Below are 25215 nucleotides of genomic sequence, written 5' to 3'. Positions count from 1 at the left end.
ATTGGAAAAAAGCAGCATTGCATTATGCTGTTTCCTTTCCTTCCCTTGACTTGCTTCTGCCCCAAACAAAAACAACAATAAAAACTACAGAGTGCATATTTGGCAACTGCTTTTCCATGATGATTTAAGTTCCCTAATTAATGGGAGCATTAACAAGTGAACATTAAAGTACATGGATAGAAAATAATAGTATTTATAAGTTAGCACTGCCTTCCAGATATGTTCTACCTGTGGCTGTGTGCTATTCTTGGATAAATTGGACTGAAATGGCATGGGAAGTTTCCTGGGTTTTGTGGCATATGATGTGGCAAACTAGAAATACTGTGACAATTTTTCTTTTAGATAGTGTTTTTTATTAAATATGAAATAGAAAAATGCAATCAGTACAAAAGGCCTTGTCATTCAATGTGACAGATTTTTGTATTAACAGCAGATGACTACATTAGAAGGGATAGATAGGGCTTTGGGGCATGTTTTGGGGAGTGCAGGAAGTTTGGGATTATGAAATAAATACATTTAATAGTACAGTAGAAAGATAGTCTGAGACATAAGACCTTGTACCAGAAACCCAGTGTGAGGCCTAAGGCCTGAACTAAAGTAGCGGTCAAGCTTTGCTGATATAAAGCAAAGAAGCAAAGTTAGCAGAAGTCAGACTCTACCTGTTTGCAAGCTCCCAGAAACTGGCAAGAACAGGGCTGGTTTTGCAAAAACATGCACGTTCCTAAGAAAGGCTAAGCACAGGACACTCATGCAAACACATTTCAGAAGGATGGTACCAGAACACCCTGATACCAAGTATGGTAAAAACATCCCCTCACAAAATATAACAGGACCATGCTGACCTCTCTCAAAGATAAGGCCAGGATGACAGTACAATGGATAGAGATATTTTGATCAAACCAGCATGTAAAAGGTAATGAGGTGGTAACAACCCACAGCAGGGGGCAGTAACTAACTATGTGAGAGGGGAAGAAGTAGCTTGTTTGTATCAGTGTATAAAAAAGAGTCTCAGAGAGAGTGTCTGTGGCTAGCCTAGGAGGGATGAAAAGTCCCACCATTCACTGAGTACGTCCATTGTCATAGACATACACGCACTAGCGTAACTGTAGACATTGATTCGGGGAGCTCGGACTATGCTTTGTCGACAATAAACCTGGCTGGATGTCTTCATAGCTTAACTGATCTTGTGGTCGTTGGGCAGTTCACTTGGGATCTGCTGTGCTAGCAACCTGTGCAGAGCTGGGAAAGCATACAAAGGGAACACAAGCAGCCAAACATCTGACAACAAATAGGTTGCTGTTTCTAGAGCTATAGAATATCTTATATGGCTGCCAGGAAAAATGTCAACTTTAGGTTTCAGACTTCACAACTTATTCAAATGAATGAGGCATAACTCACTTCTCAAATATTTCAGACCTTCTGCAGATTCAAGAAGGCAGAACTGCATAATTTTACATTTAGTTCACATTTTCAAGGTTCTATTTTCAAAAAAATAAAGCTAGAATTCTCTTTTTCAATGGAAGGTTTGAATAGGAAACACAGTTCTCCAGAATGGGCTGTGCAAAGGGTGGATTTCATTGCAAACTTTCACAGAATTCTAGCATAAATGAAACCCTGCCTATATCCAGCTTGAAGGACTTACCGGTACGCCTGAGTCCTGAGCGGGGGCGTGGCCCCAACCAGAAGAGGTGGTGGCTGGCAGCCCCAGGGCCTTTAAATCACCCCAGAGATACCAGCTACAGAGGCAACTGAGAGCCCCGGGGCTCAGGGACAAATTAAAGAGCCCAGGACTTTGGCCGCCACAGAGCTCCAAGCCCTTTAAATCACCGCTGCTGGAGCTCTGACAGAGGGGCTCAGACGGCGCTTTAAAGGGCCTGGGGCTCACTGCAGCGACTGGAGCCCTGGGCCCTTTAAATCACTGCCAGAGAAGCTGGTTCAGTCCGGCATGGCGTACCGGCTCTTGCTAGTACACCATATTAGCTTACTTTCACCTATGCCTATATCATAATAAATACAACTACAAAAAAGTAAAACACCAAATGAAAATACCCTGTAACAGATCCTTTACAGCTTTTATTTTTTTAATCATGTTAGTGATCTGTGGCCTAGAGAACAATTTACAGGGAGAGGTTAACTAGTTTTATTTAAATCTATTTAAAAGTAAGTGACGTCTTCAGTCTTTTTAGAATTGTAATCATAAAATGGTTCATGCTGCTGGAATTGTACAGTTCATTTTCAAAATAAAGAAAATTAACCCAAGGAAAAACCAAACTGATCTTAAAAATCAGATCTTCATGAAACTAGATAGTTTTGTCTTTTATAGCCAAATTGGCATTAATAAGAACAGAAATGTTGCAATGTTCTTATCAATATTTAATTAATTCTTTCAAATTGTTCTAGGATGGCCAAACTTCAAACAGCTTTGTTCTTTGTGAAGATCTGTCAGCAATGATTATCCCAGATTAAAAACAAAAACAAAAACATCAAACAAAAATTCCCCTATTGGAACTACATTTGATTGTTCTTGTCAGCATGTAATACATTAAAAAATCAAATAAAAGGAAAGGTTGAAGGCGGTGAGATAGCACATCCTGTACTACCACAAAGATTTAATGGGTTCTAGGCTGACCTTTTGGAGCTGGTGGACATTAAAAAAAAAATCTTAGATAGTCCTATAAATTACTTGGTAGGGTATTAGTTGCACTGTTCACATCTTTTCTCTACCCACCACCAGATCTATATAGTAGTATTAACAATGGCTACTGAGGCTTTACTGGGATAGCCTACTAGTAGTTCCCATTAAGGCATTGTAGAAAAGTGAATGCAAATGTCCTTCTTCCTAGATTATTCAGCACTAAATTGCACCAGTGTGGAGGTGGTGTGCTTGAGTGATATTATACTGAATTTTGAGATGTGGAAGATGTGGCTTAATTCTGGGTGCAGGGTATGTCCTTTCAGCTCAATTATGGGTTAAAGATGGTTCTAAACAAAAAGGTCACATAATTCTGAGCAGCATTTTCCATAATGAAGCAGGTGGTTGCTTGATTCTGAAATGCCTGAGATTTAACTTCCTGCATGAATAAGGAAGGGAACAAAGAGAGAGAAAATCTTCAAATGATTTTAGAGCCTATTGCAAGGTGAGGAAATTACTGCTCCTGTAGTGTGTTTTGCCTAGGAGATGATTTACAAAACTGAAGATTAAAGATTACTTTTACACCAAGTATGTATGTCTTCATCTTGGGCTCTGGAGAGCCTGCCACACAGAAATAGCAAGTCTTCTTGGCAACTGGTAGATGAAAGGGATTGTCTCTATGGAGTGCCTACCCACCAAAACAGATACAGTCACTGCTAAATAATATAAATTAAACAGATCTGAGTGTTTACTGAGAAAGAGACTACAAACAAGAAAATAATAAAGCAAGGGACCAGCTAGATAAAAATAAATGCAATAGTGTATATGGCTATAAATGTTTAATATATATGGAGATAGTTCTATCTCATAGTGTCCCTGTCTGCAGGTATATGGGATCTTGGGGAGCAATTACCACACAGGTGGGGTGCCAATTAATTTCTTTATTAAAGGAAAAAGGAAGTGGTGGGAATTTAACAAAAAAATACGATGGGCTGGGGTGTATAGGGTGTTTACAATAGACAATGATGGGGGGGGTTCTTCTTACTGAACAGCGTAGGGAGTTCTAACAGTGGGGTGCAGTAAGTGGGGTTCAGCACGATGGGATACAGTACAGTCAATAAGTGTATCAAAAGAAATGCAAAATAAAATGGTAGCTTCTATATAAAACGGTCAACAATCTTAGATAGAATGCACTAAGTGGTTAGTGGCCTTATACACAATGTAACACAATGGTATCAATGCAAATACAAAGTATATCAGAAAAGTGGAAGCAACCAATGGGGTGTTATAATTACAAGTAAAATGTGAATCACAGTGCAATAATACAATATGGGTGATAAGTGAAATTATGCAATGTAACGGTATAAAAGAAAAGTAATGACTTAATTTGTTAGGCTAGGATAGCAGATAATCTGCAAGAGTGTACCTGAAGGCTGGGTCAAGGAACAGGAGGGGGGAGGGGAGTGAATGATTAGTGGCAACTGATGAGAGGAGAGCACGGCTGGAAGCAGCGAGAGACTCTGAAGCCCTACAGGGTAAGGACAATGGAGCAGCGTGATGGTGATCTTCGGTAGAGGAGGGGCAGCAGAGAAGTGTAATGAAGGGCTAGAGAGAGGTTTCAGCAACAAGCGGACACCAAAAACAAAGGGGAAAAAAGGGGGCAAAGGGTTTGGGAAGTTTCACAGGGGGAGAAGCAGCAAGGGATTTGGGAAATTCGGAGGGTGATGCAGACGCGGGGGGGGAAGCAGCAAGGAGTTGGGAAGTTCGGAGGGAGTGCAGATGCAGGGGAAAAAGCAGCAAAGGGTTATAACAGGGAGACACGGAGAAGCACACAGAGGGGGAGATTGGAGCGGGGGAAAAACAGACACAGGAAAGTTCAGGGAGAGATCGGGATGGCGGGAAGATGAATCTAAGTAGCAAAAACCTTATCTATAGACATGGAGAAGTACACAGAGGGGGAGATTTGAGCGGGGGAAAAACAGACCCGGGAGAGATCGGGACAGCGGGAAGACGAATTTAAGTAGCAAAAACCTTATCTATCTTAACCAACCACTAGGCAAAACAACAAATATCACAATTCTAAGCAAAACTATAACAAGCAACTATACGGAGCAACAAAACAGTAAACTATAACAAGGCAGGTGAACTTACAAGCTCTACAATCTTAACAAACTATGACTTATTAAACTAAAAAAACAAAACCTATGGTGCACCTTATGCTATGGGGAAGTCACAGAGGGCAGAGTGGTATGTGCCCAGGATCCAGCTCCCAAGGAAGCCAAGGGATGGTGGCTTCAGCAATGGATACAGCTGAAAGCAGGGAGCCCCGAGGCAAAGCCCACAGGAGCAGAACTTAGCAGTGGCACAAACTTATTTTTAGTGGCAAAGCGCCGTGGAGTTAAAGAGAGGTTCTAAGACACAGACCAAGGCTTAGCTTGAGTCTGTGTGCTGGGGAAACAGAGCCAGCAGCTAAAATAATAAAATAAAAGTAGGGAAAGTTTCACAGAGGGATTCTTACCAGTCCCCAAGGCAGCAGCAAAGGCCGAAGCAGCAGCAACATCAGAAGAAGCAAGGAGGGCTCGGTACAGTCTCAATAATAGACTCATAGACTCATAGACTCTAGGACTGGAAGGGACCTCGAGAGGTCCAGTCCCCTGCCCTCATGGCAGGACCAAATACTGTCTAGACCATCCCTAATAGACATTTATCTAACCTACTCTTAAATATCTCCAGAGATGGAGATTCCACAACTTCCCTAGGCAATCTATTCCAGTGTTTAACTACCCTGACAGTTAGGAACTTTTCCCTAATGTTCAACCTAAATCTCCCTTGCTGCAGTTTAAGCCCATTGCTTCTTGTTCTATCATTGGAGGCTAAGGTGAACAAGTTTTCTCCCTCCTCCTGATGACACCCTTTTAGATACCTGAAAACTGCTATCATGTCCCCTCTCAGTCTTCTCTTTTCCAAACTAAACAAACCCAATTCCTTCAGCCTTCCTTCATAGGTCATGTTCTCAAGACCTTTAACCATTCTTGTTGCTCTTCTCTGGACCCTCTCCAATTTCTCCACATCTTTCTTGAAATGCGGTGCCCAGAACTGGACACAATACTCCAGTTGAGGCCTAACCAGCGCAGAGTAAAGCGGAAGAATGACTTCTCGTGTCTTGTTTACAACACACCTGTTAATGCATCCCAGAATCATGTTTGCTTTTTATGCAACAGTATCACACTGTTGACTCATATTAAGCTTGTGGTCTACTATGACCCCTAGATCTCTTTCTGCCATACTCCTTCCTAGACAGTCTCTTCTCATTCTGTATGTGTGAAACTGATTGTTCCTTCCTAGGTGGAGCACTTTGCATTTATCTTTATTGAACTTCACCCTGTTTACCTCAGACCATTTCTCCAATTTGTCCAGATCATTTTGAATTTTGACCCTGTCCTCCAAAGCAGTTGCAATCCCTCCCAGTTTGGTATCGTCCGCAAACTTAATAAGCGTACTTTCTATGTCAACATCTAAATCGTTGATGAAGATATTGAACAGAACCGGTCCCAAAACAGACCCCTGCATAACCCCACTTGTTATACCTTTCCAGCAGGATTGGGAGCCATTAACAACTACTCTCTGAGTACGGTTATCCAGCCAGTTATGCACCCACCTTATAGTAGCCCCATCTAAATTGTACTTTCCTAGTTTATCTATAAGAATATCATGCGAGACTGTATCAAATGCCTTTCTGAAGTCTAGATATATCACATCCACCGCTTCTCCCTTATCCACAAGGCTCGTTATCCTATCAAAGAACGCTATCAGATTAGTTTGACATGATTTGTTCTTTACAAATCCATGCTGGCTATTCCCTATCACCTTACCACCTTCCAAGTGTTTGCAGATGATTTCTTTGATTACCTGCAACATTATCTTCCCTGGCACAGAAGTTAAACTAACTGGTCTGTAGTTTCCTGGGTTGTTTTTATTTCCCTTTTTATAGATGGGCACTATATTTGCCCCCTTCCAGTCTTCTGGAATCTCCCCTGTCTCCCATGATTTCCCAAAGATAATAGATAGAGGCTCAGATACCTCTTCTATTAACTCCTTGAGTATTCTAGGATGCATTTCATCAGGCCCTGGTGACTTGCAGGCATCTAACTTTTCTAAGTGATTTTTTACTTGCTCTTTCCTTATTTTCTCTTCTAAACCTACCCTCTTCCCGTAAACATTCACTATACTAGACATTCCTTCAGACTTCTCAGTGAAGACTGAAACAAAGAAGTCATTAAGCATCTCTGCCATTTCCAAGTCTCCCGTTACTGTTTCCCCCTCCTCATTGAGTAAGTGGCCTACCCTGTCCTTAGTCTTCCTCTTGCTTCTAATGTATTGATAAAAAGTCTTCTTGTTTCCCTTTATTCCCATAGCTAGTTTGAGTTCATTTTGTGCCTTTGCTTTTCTAATCTTGCCTCTGCATTCCTGTGTTATTTGCCTATATTCATCCTTCGTGATCTGACCTAGTTTCCATTTTTTATATGACGCCATTTTATTTTGTAGGCCACGCAAGATCTCAAGGGTAAGCCAAGGTGGTCTTTTGCCACATTTTCTATCTTTCCTAACCATTGGAATAACTTGCTTTTGGGCCCTTAATAGCGTCCCTTTGAAAAAATGCCAACTTTCCTCAGTTGTTTTTCCCCTCAGTCTTAATTCCCATGGGACCTTACCTATCAGCTCTCTGAGCTTACCAAAATCCGCCTTCCTGAAATCCATTGTCTCTATTCTGCTGTACTCCCTTCTACCCTTCCTTAGAATTGCAAATTCTATGATTTCATGATCACTTTCACCCAAGCTTCCTTCTACTTTCAAATTCTCAACAAGTTCCTACCTATTTGTTAAAATCAAGTCTAGAACAGCTTCCCCCCAGTAGCTTTTTCAACTTTCTGAAATAAAAAGTTGTCTGCAATGCAGTCCAGGAACTTATTGGATAGTCTGTGCCCCGTGGTGTTATTTTCCCAACATATATCTGGATAGTTGAAGTCCCCATCACCACCAAATCTTGGGCTTTGGATGATTTTGTTAGTTGTTTGAAAAAAGCCTCATCCACCTCTTCCACCTGATTAGGTGGCCTGTAGTAGACTCCCAGCACGACATCACCTGTGTTTTTTACCCCTTTTAGCCTAACCGAGAGACTCTCCACACTTCCGTCTCCTATGTCCATCTCCACCTCAGTCCAAGTGTGTACATTTTTAATATATAAGCCAACACCTCCTCCCTTTTTCCCCTGTCTATCCTTCCTGAGCAAACTATACCGATCCACACCAACATTCCAGTCATGTGTATTGTCCCACCAAGTTTCAGTTATGCCAATAATGTCATAGTTGGTATTTATTTATTAGCACTTCCAGTTCTTCCTGCTTATTACCCATACTTCTTGCATTTGTATATAGGCATCTAAGATACTGGGTTGATCTTGCCTCCCAGCTTTGCCCTGACCCTCCTTCTTCCTCTAATCAGGAGATCTCTTAGGTAGCAATTCGTTCTTAGTGGAGGGGGGGGTAAAAAACCAGGGGTATGCTCAAAAATAAAATGAGAGTGGAGAAAGGACCCCTCAAAACCCCTGGCTGATCAGACCAGGCAGCAATGCAGGAACCTTTCTGATGTTTGTTTCAAAAATGTCTGTTTTTAAAGGCAAACTCAGGCAGTTTCTCGCCAGTAATCCTGATAGGCTCCCTCTGTCACAGGGAAGGAGGCACAGGGAAAAACTGCAGGTGAGCACAGAAACATGTCTGGGCAGAGTCCTGTGCAATAGGTGACTGAAAAGCACATGAAGCCTATGACTCATGCCCAGGATCTTAAAAACACAATAGGTCTTGCAGCTCTGGACATTGCCTGCCCTACACCGAGCCCAGGTTCAACGAGGTGATAACAGGACAAACCCTTTGAACAGGGCAGTGGTCCCATTTAGCATGCAGCACAAGTGGGCATCCCTTTGAGAAGGGCAATGGCTCTTGTTAAACAACTTAAGGGGCCCTCCCTTTGAGAAGGGCAGTGGCCCTGGTAACCAACTTAACAGCCAGGAGGAGAACAAAAACAAAATGGAGTATGGGGACAGCTGTAAGAAACAAAATGGAATAGAGGGATAGCTGTAACAGACACATAGAACTGGAAGGGACCTTGATAGGTCATCGAGTCCAGCCCCCTGCCTTCACTAGTAGGACCAAAAGTCGCTATGGCTATGAGAAAGTCACTTATGACTGGATGTCATTTTGAAACCCTAGATTTAAAATATATACCAGCAATGGCTTCTTCTTCTTCAATGCTTAGCCGAACAGTTGGCTGTAGATATCATTAACCATTTGGTCCATTCCTGCACCAAGCTGCAAGGTCTTGATGGCCCAAGAGTCCAACATCGAAACGGACTCAATGAACCCATACAATAGGGGGGTCTGCCTCTGGGTCACCTCCACCCTTCAGTTAGTGGAATTTTATCCTGGATGTTACAAGCCACCCGGAGGATAGTGTTCACTGGAATGTCTTGTGGCATTCTCACGACATGTCCAAAAAGTGTAAGGCACCATCTGCAGACAATGACCCCAGCACACTGTAGACCAGAGTGACCATAAACATCTTCATTACAGATGAAGTCATACCACTTTCTGCCCAATTTAATATGTTGGCAATTTGTGTGGAAAGCCTACAGCTTTGTCCAGTCTGAGCGGTGTAGTGTCCATGTTTCACAGCCATACAACAGTACTGGAAGGATACAGCTCAAATAGATCCTAAACTTGGTTGTCATTCTGAGATGATGTTGGTTCCATATTCATTGTCAATTACCCATATCAGATGCTGTGATGGCAATCTGATGGAGAACCTCCTTGTGAGATTTGGAGGAACTGATGAGCATAGAACCCAAATAGCAAATGTGGAGATCGCTTTGACAGTTTCATTACTCAAAGAGATTGGAGTTGCAGGTGGACCTGGTCCTAGGTTTTGCTGCTTTGTCTTTGACCATGAAACATGAAGGTCAATCTTAGCCAACTCCTCCTCCTCCATTTGCAGGAGTGCCTCACAAAACCTGTTGGAGGAGTGTACTAGAAGAACAACGTCATCAGCGTACTCAAAGTCTGAGAGCAAGAGATCACCAAACTTAATGCCTATGGACCTTACGGAATGCTACATTATGAAATCCATTGCCCAAAAGAAGAATGCAGGGGCCAAGATGCAGCCTGCCTGACACTAATGGTTCCATTATGCAGCTCTCTAATCAAGTCTAGCAGAGTGGTAGGACACCTATGCCCTTTAAGGCGTTCCATAGAGTGACACGGTCAACTGAATCAAATGCAGCCTTAAGATCAATGTATGCTCTGTGCAGGGGCTTCCTGAATTCACGATGTATCTCCGACAACAAGTGGAGGGCCAAAATGGTATCTAATGTGGACCTGCTTCTCAGAAAGCCTGACTGTTGAGAGCAACACTTCCAATGTAGCAGGGGCTCTAAGCATGCCAGCTCCAAGTGTGCCAGCAGAACATGCGTAAACGCATTCCCTGGAATGCACAGCAAGGTGATCGGTCTGTAGCTCTTACATTCACTGTGCAGTGCCTTGCCCTTATAAAGTAAGATCACAATGCCATCCTTCCAGGTAGTTGACAAGGTTCCAGATCTCCACACCAGACGAAAGATGGCCAGAAGTGGTTCCACTATAGAGTCAATAGCACATTTTAGCAGTTCTGGGGAGATGCCATCAGTGCCAGCTGCGCATCTGTTTTTCAGTTTAGAGATGGCATGCTTCACTTCATACAATGTTGGTGCATTAGTACAAGGGTCTGGGTCTTGAACCACAGTGGTTGCCAGATCATCCAGCTCTGAGCAAGCAACAGCTGGAGAGTTGTTCAGGGCACTGTGATAATATTCCACCCAGCGTGAGAGGATGTCACCATCCATTTTACCTGGATAGCCTTGGCTGTCATTCAGGATGCTCTTGACTGCTGAGGTTGTGGGTCATGCAGAATGCTGGTTTTAAATTGCCTCTGGCTAAGCCAAATTCAACATCATCCACCTCTTAGTTATAATATGCCTCACAATTGCAGAGTGCCAGGGTGTTAAATTTTCACTTCAGCTGATTACGAGTGTGCTTATTGCCACGCTGGAGAGCTATGGCCTTCAATTTAATTATCTGGAAGGCCACTTCCAATTACCATGGTTGGCGTGCCGGGCACCTATAGCTAATAGTATGCTTCGTGGATTGGGGGAGGATAGAAAAGAACAGCAGCCAGGCAACCTCTGTGTCATCCAGCAGGTTGGCTAGAGCCAAGAATCTATTGCTGACATTGATACAAATCCTGTTGGCTAAACCTGGCATGTGGAATGTGTCAGTGTCAAACTTCTTCATCATTGCAGAGGGCTTACTTGCTCTTTGGAGCTTCAACACCATACGGGCAATCACTAGGTGGTGATCTGTGTTCACCGCACATTCCACATTCCACACCACAATATACTCTACAGGAGATGAAGAGATGTCTGTCATGTGTGATGATGTGGTCCAATTCCTTGAGTGACACCATCGTGCGAGCTCCACGACATCTGGTGTACGCATCACCACTTGAACCATGATACAAGAATGGAAAGATTCTGGGAGGCACAGAATGTGAGCAAGTGGCAAGAGTTATCACTGAATGTACTTGTACCATAATGACCAACGACCTGTTCAGACCTAGTTCACAAGGAGCTGGTAACTGCATTTAGGTTACCTATGATCACAAGATTATCATGTGGAGGGACTGTGTGCACTGGAGGTTCCGATTTATCATAGAAATGATCTTTTACTCTGTAGGAGCAGAGACTACTATGACAGCAAGGTAATCGTGCCGGAGTTTAAGACATGTAATAACTAAACGAGAAGACATGGGTATGCAGGTTATCAAGAAGGACTTGGCCTCACCCTGAAGTATTAGTGCTACCCGCTGGAGCCACCAGAATACAGAAGTAAAGAATCGTCCACCTTGTGACGTCTATGATCTATCAGCCTTTCTTCAGTTGGGCCTGCAATTGATATGCCAAGACGGTCCATTTCATGTGAGACAATGACCTGATGACCATGCCTGTGAAAAGTTGCAACATTCCAGGTTTCAATTTTGATGGACTGGTGGAGATTCCAGATATGATTGGATACATTGTCACCATATACTGCAGATGTGCCTGCTGACATCAGAGGATGTGCATCCCTAGGGGGGCTTCAGCAGAAACCCATCATATTTACATTGAAGGAAGATGGTACCAGCAAGGCATCTACAGCTGAGAGTAGGGCAGAGGTTTAACCCTGGTGCTGAATGCTAAGTTATTTATGGTCAAAAGCAGGGGTCAGTAACCTTTGGCACATAGCCCAAGGGTAATCCACTGGTGGGCCACGTGACATTTTGTTTATGTTGACCATCCATAGGCATGCCCCCCTGCAACTCCCAGTGGCCACGGTTCACCATTGCCATCCAGTGGGAGCTGTGGAAAGTGGCGCAGGCCACAGGGACATGCTGGCCGCTGCTTCCCACAGCTCCCATCGGACGGGAACGGTGAACTGCGTCCACGGGAAGCTGCAGGGGGCCATGCCTGCAGATGGTCAACATAAACAAAATGTCTCGTGGCCCGCCAGCAGATTACTCTGATAGGCCACGTGCTGAAGGTTGCTGACCCCTGAACAAAAGCAACAGTGAATGATTGTCTCAAAAAATACCTTGTCCCTCTGAAGTGAGATGGAGGCACAGTACTGCAACCCTTTTCCTAATCTGCCCATTACTGGCTTCACACTACGTGACCTGAGCCACTGTCTTTCTCAGAGACTTCCTTCACCTTCAATAGCTAGGTGCCCTGCATCTTTGCTGCCTGTGTTAGCCATCATTTTCAGGGTTCTTGTTGGACCTGTCCACCTCATGTAATGCCCAAGGTGATATTTTGGACAAGCCTTCATAGCTGATGGTATAGCTCCAGTGAGTGATCCCCTACTTCAGATGTTACACCCCTCCACCACGATGAGGAACAGGTCAGACTTGGAGACAATGGCTAAATTCGGGGAATTCCACCTGACAGTTTCCAGAGGCAGATGTATTTATGCAGAACCTAATTACAGACACCTTGGTTTAGCCATTAAAGCAGAATCTCCTCAGGTAGAACCTAACAAATAACCTACAGTAAATCGAGATGACAAGCCAGGCAACCACAGGACTGCAGACCAGTAAAGGGAACAGAGCTTAGAACACACGTGGATTCAGAGCTGATGGTTTGTGTTAACTTACAGTGGAGAGAAACAAGACTTCTTTTACTGGCCTCTTCGCATTCCTACTCTTGAGATGTGCTGATGGTTCTAGTTTCCCATCAGGGAATTTCAAGAATGTTAATGTGTAGAGGTCATCTCAAAGAAGTCTGGTTATAGGTGAGTAAACTTCATTTCTTCTTCAGTTCACTTCTTCACATTCCCACTCTTAGGATGTGTGGATGGTGCAATTTGGGACCATTAGTGTATCATAAGAGTATGAATGTACAGAAGTCATCCTGAAGAACTCCAGCTACACTGAACAACTTTCATATTGCATGTATCCATGTAATTTAAGAATTTTTGCATATATTCTTATTGGTATAGCATGACGGAGCTTTATGGTGAATTCTGTTAAAGGCAACATTAAGAAATCATGTGGGTTTTGTTTGTTTGTTTTTCATTCTTACTTCCAAATCATCACTGCAAGAAAATCTGGGAAATCAATCTTCTGACTTGCAGCAATGTAATCTTCCATCTTGCAAAGACAGAGCAGTATCTATTAAGCTTGTTATTGCAAAGGCAAGTCAATTAAATTATTATCAGCACTAATTCGCACTTCCACAAGCTGTTAAATTCTTTACCGACAGCCCAGTGGCATTTAAAGATGTGCATAATACTATCCTGCCTTTGGAAACCTCAGAGAAACTACTTCCAGTCTAATCCTGATAACTGAAGTATCACTGACAACTATAAAGGAAAGCAAACACATCTGTGCTAATGTCTTTGAAATATATTTGATCCATATGGCTAAATGATTGTTACATGCAGTTACTATTACCACTGAATTCCAATAATTATATGGTTCAGACACCCTGGTAGTTCTTGTTTGCCTATCATTGCTTTAAGACAAAATAGTGATTTAAAACTCCATTACCATCTACTGAGTCAATATATGATTTAAAAAAAATTCCAAGTGTTGTTCCTTTGATAATGGATTCTTAGATTATTTCTCTATCCCTTGTCTTTTTTTTCCCCTAAAGGAAGAAAATATATAAAAATGAATAAATAATATTTTGATTCCAGTATAAAATGTCAGCCCCATATAAGATTGCTCTTGTCCAGTATACAATTACAGTTTTATTACTTGAATTCATGATTGGCTTGTGGTTCATTTCTCATGTAAGTGACTTTCATTCCATGAATTAGTTTGTGTTTGTGTCTGATTGCACCAGGATACCAATCAGTTTTATATCTACCATTTGCTAGTCAGCTGATACACTGGATAACAGCGGCTTTGTAGAAAATGTAAAGTGAATGACTATCTGCACTGAAATTCAAACACAACTTGTGAAGCCTAAGCTAAACTTCCAAGGATGAGTTTGCTATTTACTTTGCTTTTTAAGATATGATTATTAATAAATAATAATTAATAATAAATTAATAAAGGTAGCAGCAGTGATGAAGAGAAAGTAATCACCTTGAGAAATGAGAACTTTCTCACAGTTGTTAATTGCATGACCATATATAATAGTTAATTCCTTAATGAATGAAATAAGTGTGACCACAATATAGTTGCTGTGCACTAGGACCCCAATCTTGCATCATTCAAATCCATGCTCTTACTGTCTACTTGGGGATTGTGGTTAGAGGCTCCTTCATCAGGGTCCCTCCTCCTTTTCTTCCTTTCCACACAGAATGCACATGGGCATTGTGAATGGGTGGGAACTAGGGCTGGGGCTGCATTTAAGCGTCCCTGGATGCTGAGAGATGCTCCCCTCACCTACACACACATTGCCCTGTAAGTGGGGTGGCTGTCAGAGCTGTTGGGGTCAGGAAGGAATTTTTTCTTTCTGAGGAATATAGGCAAGTTGTCCAGTCAGTGTTTCACCTTCCTCAAAGCATCTGGTGGTCCTGGTAGATGGGGGTGATAAGTATAAGGATAGTACTTCCTCCCATCGCCAAAATAATAACAGGGGAAGTAATAAATAGAAATCATTATTTTCATTTGTGGCCAGTGTGCAGTCAGAGGCTACAGGGTCTCAACTCCAACAGTAGACCGTAGTATGTGATCCAAGAGGGACTGGTGGATCCAATTAGTCTGAGGGTCAAGAAAAAAGTCTTAAGTGTTCTCAGAATTAGCTTCCTCTTGTCCATAGCCTCATTATTGTAACTGTCAGTAATGTTTCCTTAATGGCTACAGCATTTACATAATTGTCCTTTAAAAATAAAACCCAAACTTCCCTGCATGCTGTTGGTTACATTTTAAATAATTTTACATTTGGCATACAATAGTTAGATTATAGATTATTTTGTAGATGAGTATTATGATGAATGCGCTAAATGAATTGGTTCTGGTGTGAGTACTGGTTTCTAAAGAGTGTTAGCTGGCACATAATAGCCTCTCTGCCCACTTTGCTTTATTCATGGTTTTTCATGATTAAATAGCAAAGTTAATCTGTCAGACTTTCTAATGTGCCATCCATCCTTTTGTATAAAGATTCACTTTTATTATACAACACAATGTGACTTGGCATAATGAGTGCATCACAGATTGGTAACCTTCCTTATTAAAATGTCATGCATATTTGAATAACCAGTCATCTGTATGCATTATGCATAGTAACAACTATTATCCGCATAATGTAAAAGCATCACTGATTCTGGCTTGCACAGCATGCATGCGCACACTTCCCCACACCCCATATACACACTTGGTGCCCTGAGAGTACGAAGAGAACTTTGTTCTACTTTGAGTGTGCTTGTAGGATGTACTAATATTTTCTTTCTATGCCTGTAAGCCACAATTAATAGCATAATTATTTTATGTGTAGTTTGTATAGCTCTCAGTCCCATCAAACTGGACTGCTGATGAACCCTACCAGATGGAAACTCACATACATGCGGTTGCATTTGTAACCTCAGTAAACGGTATTTCAGCTTTAAAAAAAAATAAAATCACCACCTGCCCTTTGATGGTATGTGATAATAGAAATCCTGAAGTGGCATGCCTATTGTGCTTGTTTGCATGTCATTATCCAGAATACTCTTCAAATTTAGAGCAGTTTCAGAAAAGCTCTGATGTTTGTGCCATGGGAACAAACTTAAAAGGATGTAAAGTTCAGTGACAAATAAGACTTTGAGATAATCAGAAGATTGACTTAACAGAAATGTGACTTTAATTTTTGCTCCTATTAAAGTTTCCTTTGTGAACTCTTGCATTAAATACACAGTGCTTCTCACTTAACTCTTGGAAGACTCTCTTCTTTCATATGTCTGTGAACAGATCGCTGGTACTTACCGTTTTCCCCCTCCCATTTACAGCACCCTGTGGAGGAAACTTGACAGGCTCATCAGGTTTTATTCTTTCACCAAACTTTCCTCATCCATATCCGCATAGTAGAGACTGTGACTGGAGTATCACTGTTAATAACGACTATGTTATATCATTAGCATTTATCAGGTAAGCTGTTATTTGGCCATATCTTTTTTTAAAATCATGTTTACATCATTACCATTTGTGGCTGCTCAGAGCTCAATAGGGTAAGAGCTGATAAGACCTAGTGCACATTATCAATAATTGTTACCTTTGTCAGTAGTCTCCTCAGAGACACCAAGGATTGAATAAGCATAGAGACTTGAAAACACACAGGGCTCAATCCTGCAAGGTGCTGAACATGCCTATGACATGCAGAGGGCCCTTAACTGCCACTAACCAAACGGAAAGTGGAAGATGCTCAGCCTCTTACAGGATCAGGCCTACAGAGAGATTCTTTCCATGACAAGGTTGGGAAGACAGAGTAAGCTAATTTGCAGGGCTCTCCCCTATCTGAAAGGAAGGACTTTTTTTTTTTACCAGAAGTCTGTCAGTTCAGCATCTCATAGGAGATGTGCACATAAAATTAAAGCAAAACATTAAAAGTAGTATTTGGATCCAGTTTTATTAGCCCACATTGTTGCATACAAATGTGGTCCATGTGAATAATATTTTCCTGGATATTAAATGCTGTTTGTTAAACCCCTCTATCATAATGCAGTACTTAATACTGTTTCAGAGAATTCACAAAGAGAATGTTGCTGTCTGCATCTTATTTTAACCATAAAACAAAACCAGACGCTTTTTGTGGAAAAGTATTTATTTGAAGTTGATGTTTGTTGTTGTTGTTATTATTATTGTAGTTCCCAAAGACCCCAGCTGGGTTTGAGGCTCCATTTTACTAGGAATTTTACAAACATAAGAGACAAATCTTTCCCTGATTTTGATATATTATAAAATTTATTGCCTAGTGATTTTTTTAATGTTTGCTTTCGTCTGAACTATTGCTCACCAATTACTTCTTACTCAATAGCAAAATATGCACATTAAATAGATACTTTTAAGATATCAGTTAGACCTTTTACTATGTCGTGGGTAAGCTTCTTACTGTACTTTATGTTCAGAAATCTTAGTGAATCATTTGATTTTATAGTTTCGTTGATTCCAAGCCCAGAAGGGCCATTGTTACCACCTAGTCCCACCTTCTGTGTAACACAGGCCATAGAACTTCCCCACTTCAAAACACACCCAAACAGTAGAAAGAGGAAGAGAAGGTTGAGTGTCAGACCAATCCAACCATGCTGATTGTAGCCAGACTGCCACTAACCCGTGGTATTATTACTATTGTGAGTTTTTTGCTGCTACTTAGAAACAGTGTTGGTAAGCACTCAGTTGAGCTGATTAGAGTTAGGATATCATGCAAAGCATATTCTACCTAACATTTCTTTTCTTTTTAACATTTTATAGTTTCAGTATAGAACCAAATTATGACTTCCTCTATATCTACGATGGGCCAGATGGCAATAGTCCACTAATTGGGAGTTTTCAAGATAGCAAGTTGCCAGAGAGAATAGAAAGCAGCTCAAACAACATGCACTTGGCTTTTCGGAGTGATGGATCTGTTAGCTTTACTGGTTTCCATTTGGAGTATAAAGGTAAATGCAACAGGTGCTCTTCTTTTTTTTTTTGGTTGGTTGGTTGTGTTTTTGCTGTTCATTCGTTTTATATTCTGTGTATCACAAACATGAACAAAATTTGATACAAAATGCTTTATCGTATGAATATACAGAATTACACTAAAATGTGCAATTTGAGGTATAAGTGTAAAATGGGTTTGTACAAATTATCTATTTCTCTCATTTTGGGAATGATTATATATACACAGACACTGTAAGGTGTAATCTGTCTGCAGCTGGATTTCATTGTAAATGTAAATGTTCAGTATGCTATTTTTAAACCACATTTTAAGACATTAGTTTACAAAATAAAAACCAAAATGTTACAGTAACAATATTTAATTTGACAGTGCCAAATACACGATAGTTGTATTTTCCAGCATAAATGTAATAAGAACCTCAGGCATATTAGCACATCAGAGCCCTGTGAGATATGCTGATGAGATGCAATAGATGCTGAAAGCTTTAAAAATGCTAAGTCTGTTAGGTCAATGATCTAAGAACAACAAAGAAGTCTTGAAATAGACTTTTACATGATGGTCTGTATTAGATCTGTCTGAATTCAGTCTTAACACCATAGACTATAAATTAGATCCTTGCATATTTATCATAGGCAGTATCAGTTTCAAAGGATTGTCATTGCCTTGTTAGGCGAAATAATGGTCTCTGTAAAAAGTTCCTGAATATGTACTTACATAGAGCAGTAGAAAACAGTGAGTCCCAATGGCTATAAATCATGCCGCCAATATATTTTAAGCTCACTGGACCACTTCTTCAGATAACTGGAGTGTAAAAAGAGAGGGTTCCAGTTGTTCCAGTTAATTGGGTTGGCCCTGCTGTGAGCAGGGGGTTCAAGTAGATGACTTCCTTAGGTCTCTTCCAACCCTGTTCTTCTTTGATTCTCTGAAATGTACGTCACATTGTCAAACCCCATAGAAGCCCTCCTCTACAAGGATTTGGTTCCATGAAACTGGCTCGGCCTACTGGAGGACTGTTCTTTATGGAATCATCTCCCCCTCAGCTATGGAGTAGTTTCCACAATAAATTCATGGTAAATCCAAAAGCAATAATTTTCATTAATTTCCCCATGTCAAAGTTCTCTTCAAATCCCCATGCTTGGACATTCATCAGGCTGCTGTGTTTGGATCCCAACAGTAAATCCATGTGTTTTTAGCTTCCCTTTCATCTGGATAGACTACAGGCACTCTCTTTTGTTTTGGACTCCAAGCATACTCCCTGGGCAAAGACTACTATTCAGTACCTCTTTTGGAAGTGGGACCCTACGATCTAGCTACCCAGGTCCCAAGATTAGTGCTGATCTAAGTTTCCTCTAAGCTATGTTGCTGCATGACTGGCCAGCTGCCTATTAAGCCCCCTGCAGGGACTCAAGACTGCAGTGGGGAGAGATGCCTCTCCCACAACATGTACCACCCTTGGCAGGGAGAGGTGCCCCTCCCTGCCGGCCAAACGACAGACCTGCTGTGGTGGGGAGAGGTGCCCCTCCCCACCAGCCTCAGCGCGGACCTGCTGCAGTGGGAAGAGGACGACCTCCCTCAGCCTGGCCCAGGCCCACTGGAGCTGCCAGGGAGAGGCACACCTCCCCACTGCCCTGGACTTGCCACAGCTGGCAGAGAGGAGCCCCTCCCTCAGTCCAGCCCAGGCCCGCGGGAGCTGCCAGGGAAAGGAGCCCCACCCTTGGCACAGCTCAGTCCCGTCACAGCTGCTGCAGTTTGGGAGGAGGCACCTCTCACCCACCCCCGAGCTGCTGCGACAAGAGAGGGATGGGGGGAATCCTCTCTCCCCACTGCAGCCTGGGACAGCCTGTACCCCAATCCCTTCATCCCCTGCCCCACCCCAGAGACCACCGCCCTGCACCCCAACCTTCTGCCTCAGTCCTGAGTCCCCTCCCACACTCTGAACCTCTCATCCCCAGCCCCACCACATGAATTTTGTTAGGTGCACCAATATGAAGGTGATGTGTCAAAAAATTAGAGGGAACACTGTGCTGATCCTCTCAAAACTCCAAGTAGCTTAAGCGCACCCTTCCCAGAGCTCCACCATTATGGGTACTCCAGTTTACCGTTTACCCCTTCAGGGCCATGTGAGGTTGAAGTAAATAATGTGCAAACTTTGCAGAAGAATTTCTACCAGTTAGTCTACACTTTGGACAGCACAAGAGACATACAGATCCAAAAAACCAAAAACATAATGAAAAAAACCCAGTAAATATCTGTATGCTATTCCCTGCTATTCCCTCACCAGTCTTGAGGGTTCATTGGGATTTGGGTCAGTGTTCTTTCAGGGTTCCAAGTCAGTGCTCATGGAGCTCATTCCTTCAGCTCATGGCTTCACCTATGGAACATGGAGTGTTCTCTTTGACCTCTGCAGCCAGCTTCCTTCAACTTTGTCTGGTCTAACAGTCAAAAGGTTCCCTCTTGCTCAGGATGCATGATTCTTTGTCTCCTGAATCTCTCAGCATCTGAGTTTTTAAATACCAGTCCTAATGCCTGGTTTCTTTGTTCTCCTTCTGCGAATTTTCCATTCCTCCAATCCCCATCCCTAAAGAACAACTTAGACATCCTTTCCCTAAATAAGAATTGCAGGTATCCTCTTTAGCATGCTCGTTGTCCTGCCAGAGCCCAGTTCTTAAGTATTAATGACTTATTTGTGTTTGTTTATTTGTGTTGTAGCTTCTTCCGGATAATGTGTGTGATATGTGACTGGTTTTTTTTTCATCTCATGGCTGATTTACTTTCACAATGGGATTGAAGCTATATGTAGAGTTAATAATATCAAACAGACTTCATAGGCTGTATGTAGACAAGTCTCCAAACCATCACACCTCACCTCTCAGAGAACACCCTTTCTTGCTTCTGAGCAGGGAACTGAATAACGACAAAGTTGTACAGGAGCACTAATGTATCATTTGTAGAGGCAGGGGTCACTGAGGCAGTGCAGACGCACAGACCCTCAAGCAAATCTCCTGAGATATATGGGTTTTAAGGGATAAAAAGTCTCTTTTGAGTCCCCAGTGGATACAGAACAAAGAGTTTAAAACTATGCAAGTGAGATTACCATTCCTTGTGCTCACTGTTGGGAGCTGTGTCTGTTGTTCTGATGAAAGAATTAGGCCCATAAAATTATGTGGACTTTGAAAACGAATAGAAGATAAATGCAGATTAAATTTTGAGCCTACCATTATTGTCAATTTCATTATAATAAACAACTATAATATTATTTTTTTATTTACATAGGTGATATCGAGGCCCCATTGTGCAGGCACTTAGAATGAGGCAGTTCTCACCTCAAAGTGTTTACAATCTAAATAGAAAAGACAGAAAAAGGATGGGAGAAAGGAAATATTGTTAATCCTGTTTTACAAATAGGAATCAGAGGCACAGAAATATTAAATGACTTGTCCAGCAGCATCATGCAGAAAGTCTGCAGAGGAGCAGGAAATTGAATTGAGAACTCCTAAATTCTAATCCATTGTCTTAATTTCAAAACCTCTAAATCAGGGACTGGCAACCTTTGGCACATGGCCTGTCAGGGAAATCCACTGATAGGCTGGAATGGTTTGTTTACCTGCAGCATCCTCAGGTTTGGCCGATTGCAGCTTCCAGTGTCCGCGGTTCACCGTTCCAGGCCAATGGGGGCTGCGGGAAGCAGCTGGGGGATGGTACAAAACCCCCTCAGCCAGCCAGATTGCCACCCTTGAATTATACAGCAGAGTGACACCAGCAAATTCCCAGACTATCCCTCAGAAATGTGCATCTTGTACTGCCCAGTACCATCCTGGACAATACAAGCTCATATCAATTAGGTCATTTCATTAATGGAAAATTAGATACACAAGCACTGTTGTCTCAAATGGAGTTTCCCAAACACTTCAGTCCAAACACACTGGCTTAGATAAAACATTAAAACAAGTTTATTAATTGCAGAAAAATAGATTTTAAATTATTACAAGTAATGAGGCATAAAAATCAGAATTGGTTACAAATAAAAGTTGAAACAAAAACTAATACCCAACTTAACAAGCTAAGTGAATTAAAAGCAAAATGTCTCTATCGCCAAATGCTTTTGCAAACTTACTGGTTGGATGCTTTTCAACCAGGACCCTTCCCCCAGATCAATACTTCTTTCCTTGTTCTTTCTCCACATAGGCAATTATGATAGATTGTCACTCTTGGGTTTGTGCTTCTAATGTGAGGCCAGTTGGGCAACTGGTATAGCTCAAAGTATAGAGAAGTGGCTTCAGGGGTGGGGGTTGTTAATCCGGGCCTGCTCTATATTAGGCTTGTCTTCACTGCAACAGTTATCTTGAAGTACTCCACTCAAGTCACTGCACTTGAGCTAGACTAGACTAGCTCGAGTGGAATTATTTGAGTAGAGTAACTCAGGTGTGGTTCCTCAGAGAGTTTTAGTGAGAGCAGCCTTGCTGTGAAACAGTGCTCAAACTATACAGAGTGATTGAATTAGCAGCACAGATTGGATTAACAGCAGATGAGTTGTGTTTAATTTGAGCTGCTGCCTGTAAATGCATCTCCACTGGATTACTAGGTCAAGTGTAGTAGCATTTAAGCTTCATCCTTCATGCCCTCAAGGGGCCAACTATCTTGCATTTAAAGCAATACTTATTTAAGATGGACATTTCTATGTGTGGATGGGAATATGGATTGGGGCAACACGTTTCAGTGAAGAAAAGACTTCAGAACCTGAGTGCCTTAGTACCATTCCTTTGTGACCACATTTGGTTTGTGAACTGGCTTTCATCCATGATAAGTGCCATGTGTATTAGTGCTGCATCAAGAATTTGAGTGTCATGACTCCATTGGCACCAGGGAGATTTCGTTCTCCCTCAAAACCCTTGCACATGCAGTTTCTTGTATTTTTGTTTGTTTTGTGTTCTCCCACATTCCCTCCTTTCTCTTTCAGAATGGAGAAGCAGCCTGGTGGATTTGAAAAGTGCTCAGAGAACAGTTGCAGTTTGTTCATAAGGGAGAGACTGATTGTAATATCCTGTCAAGTATCAGAGGGGTAGCCGTGTTAGTCTGGATCTGTAAAAGCAGCAAAGAATCCTGTGGCACCTTATAGACTAACAGACGTTTTGGAGCATGAGCTTTCGTGGGTGAATACCCACTTCGTCAGATGCATGTAGTGGAAATTTCCAGGGGCAGGTATATACATGCAGGCAAGCTAGAGATAATGAGGTTAGTTCAATCACGGAGGATGAGGCCCTGTTCTAGCAGTTGAGGTGTGAAAACCCAGGGAGGAGAAACTGGTTTTGTAGTTGGCAAGCCATTCACAGTCTTTGTTTAATCCTGAGCTGATGGTGTCAAATTTGTGGATGAACTGAAACTCAGCAGTTTCTTTTTGAAGTCTGGTCCTGAAATTTTTTTTCTGCAGGATGGCCACATTAAGGTCTGCTATAGTGTGGCCAGGGAGGCTGAAGTGTTCTCCTACAGGTTTTTGTATATTGCCATTCCTAATATCTGATTTGTGTCCGTTTATCCTTTTTCACAGGCCTTAGGTGGCAGGCCAGTCCTCGCCCACAGGCAACCTGCCAACCTGAACATATTCTCACCAGTAACTGCACACTGCACCATAGTATCTCTAGCTCAAAAACCAATCCATGCAACAAACCTCGATGCCAACTCTGCCCACATATCTACACCAGTGACACCATCACAGGACCTAACCAGATCAGCCATACCAGTGGGCGAGGACTGGCCTGCCACCTAAGGCCTGTGAAAAAGGATAAACGGACACAAATCAGATATTAGGAATGGCAATATACAAAAACCTGTAGGAGAACACTTCAACCTCCCTGGCCACACTATAGCAGACCTTAAGGTGGCCATCCTGCAGCAAAAAAACTTCAGGACCAGACTTCAAAGAGAAACTGCTGAGCTTCAGTTCATCCGTAAATTTGACACCATCAGCTCAGGATTAAACAAAGACTGTGAATGGCTTGCCAACTACAAAACCAGTTTCTCCTCCCTTGGTTTTCACACCTCAACTGCTAGAACAGGGCCTCATCCTCCGTGACTGAACTAACCTCATTATCTCTAGCTTGCCTGCATATATATACCTGCCACTACATGCATCTGAGGAAGTGGGTATTCACCCACGAAAGCTCATGCTCCAAAACGTCTGTTAGTCTATAAGGTGCCACAGGATTCTTTGCTGCTTGTAATATCCTAATCTGTGGAGCACGCCATGACTGCTTTGGCTTTGAAATTTGCTCATGGATGTCGCAGTAAAGTGAACAGAGTACCTGAAAATTCTCCATACTTCTGATATTGCTTCCCATGCGTTGGATGCAAGAAGTCCTAAAAGGTCTTGAAAGTATCTTTTGCCTTGGGTTATTCAATATAGAGAGTTCTCAGTTCAGCACTGAGACTCTACCAACAACATCCATGTATGCATTGGTCTCAAAGCTGCATTTCAACTGCCTCAAAGTATCCAGTGAAAACTGACATGTCAGTGTTAACACACCACATCTAATAATTGCTATCTTTAGTCTTGTCCCACCATCCACAGAGTGCTTAATGCAGACTTTAGGCAATTTGTGTGATCAGGAAGGGATTCAATATTTAACTAGACGAAGCAATAGGAATTATTGGTCAGCCCATCATCTGCATTGATAGTGAATCAGAATACAGAACACATGGTTCCTGAGGGTGTAGAAGCTAAGTAGACTGATGTCTCTGAGCTTGTGTCCACAGTCTAACCTGCTCAGAAAGGTATGCTACATATTTAAGTGGAAAGGGTTTCTGATATGTTGTGAAAGCCCTTGCAGATCTTTTTACTGTGTATTCACTGTTTGACTACCTTGGGCATATGTTAGAATCTGATTTATAGACATCTTCCTTCCTAATTCATTCAATAGCTATTTCAGATTTCTGTGAGTAAGATGAGGGTGTTGCATGTTTCAGCTTTTATTTTTAAATATACTTATTAAGAAGATACATCTTAGCTTTATTTTTATGGCAACATCTTTAGTGCTTGGTCAACATACATGGGAATCTATCACAGCTGTATCTTTGGAGAAGAGAAAATTGCATAACTGTAATTGCTGCTCACTAAAGATATATGATGTGACTGATCACTACTCTCCCAGACACTTCCCTTCAGTGTTGAGTGTTGTGTAACTGCAGCTTTTGATATTGCAGCTACCTTATTTTCTCTTCCTCTCTAATTTGTTATATAGTACCCATATCCGGACATGTCCCATATATGAAAAGATTTCTTTCTTTCTTTCTTTCTTTCTTTCTTTCTTTCTTTCTTTCTTTCTTAGGGAAGACTGGACTTTTTTTTTCATAGTGTTATTGTGGGAATTAAGTTGGTTTACGTTAT

General features: G+C 41.9%; 1 protein-coding gene across 5 annotated transcripts in view; it reads left to right on the top strand.

Annotated features, from left to right (window-relative positions):
- CSMD3 (CUB and Sushi multiple domains 3) overlaps positions 1-25215 on the top strand; it is a 1232975-nt gene that overhangs the window by 889843 nt on the left and 317917 nt on the right. For all 5 annotated transcript variants that reach the window (XM_030553724.1, XM_030553722.1, XM_030553725.1 and 2 more), the window contains 2 exons: positions 16186-16324; positions 17645-17832. In XM_030553724.1, the coding sequence (XP_030409584.1) occupies positions 16186-16324; positions 17645-17832 (327 nt within the window). The remainder of the gene's footprint in view (positions 1-16185; positions 16325-17644; positions 17833-25215) is intronic.

Source organism: Gopherus evgoodei, chromosome 2 (assembly GCF_007399415.2).
Source record: "Gopherus evgoodei ecotype Sinaloan lineage chromosome 2, rGopEvg1_v1.p, whole genome shotgun sequence".
NCBI lineage: Eukaryota > Metazoa > Chordata > Testudines > Testudinidae > Gopherus > Gopherus evgoodei.
The sequence above is the reverse complement of the archived record's forward strand: the minus strand, read 5'-3'. Positions and strand labels throughout refer to the sequence as shown.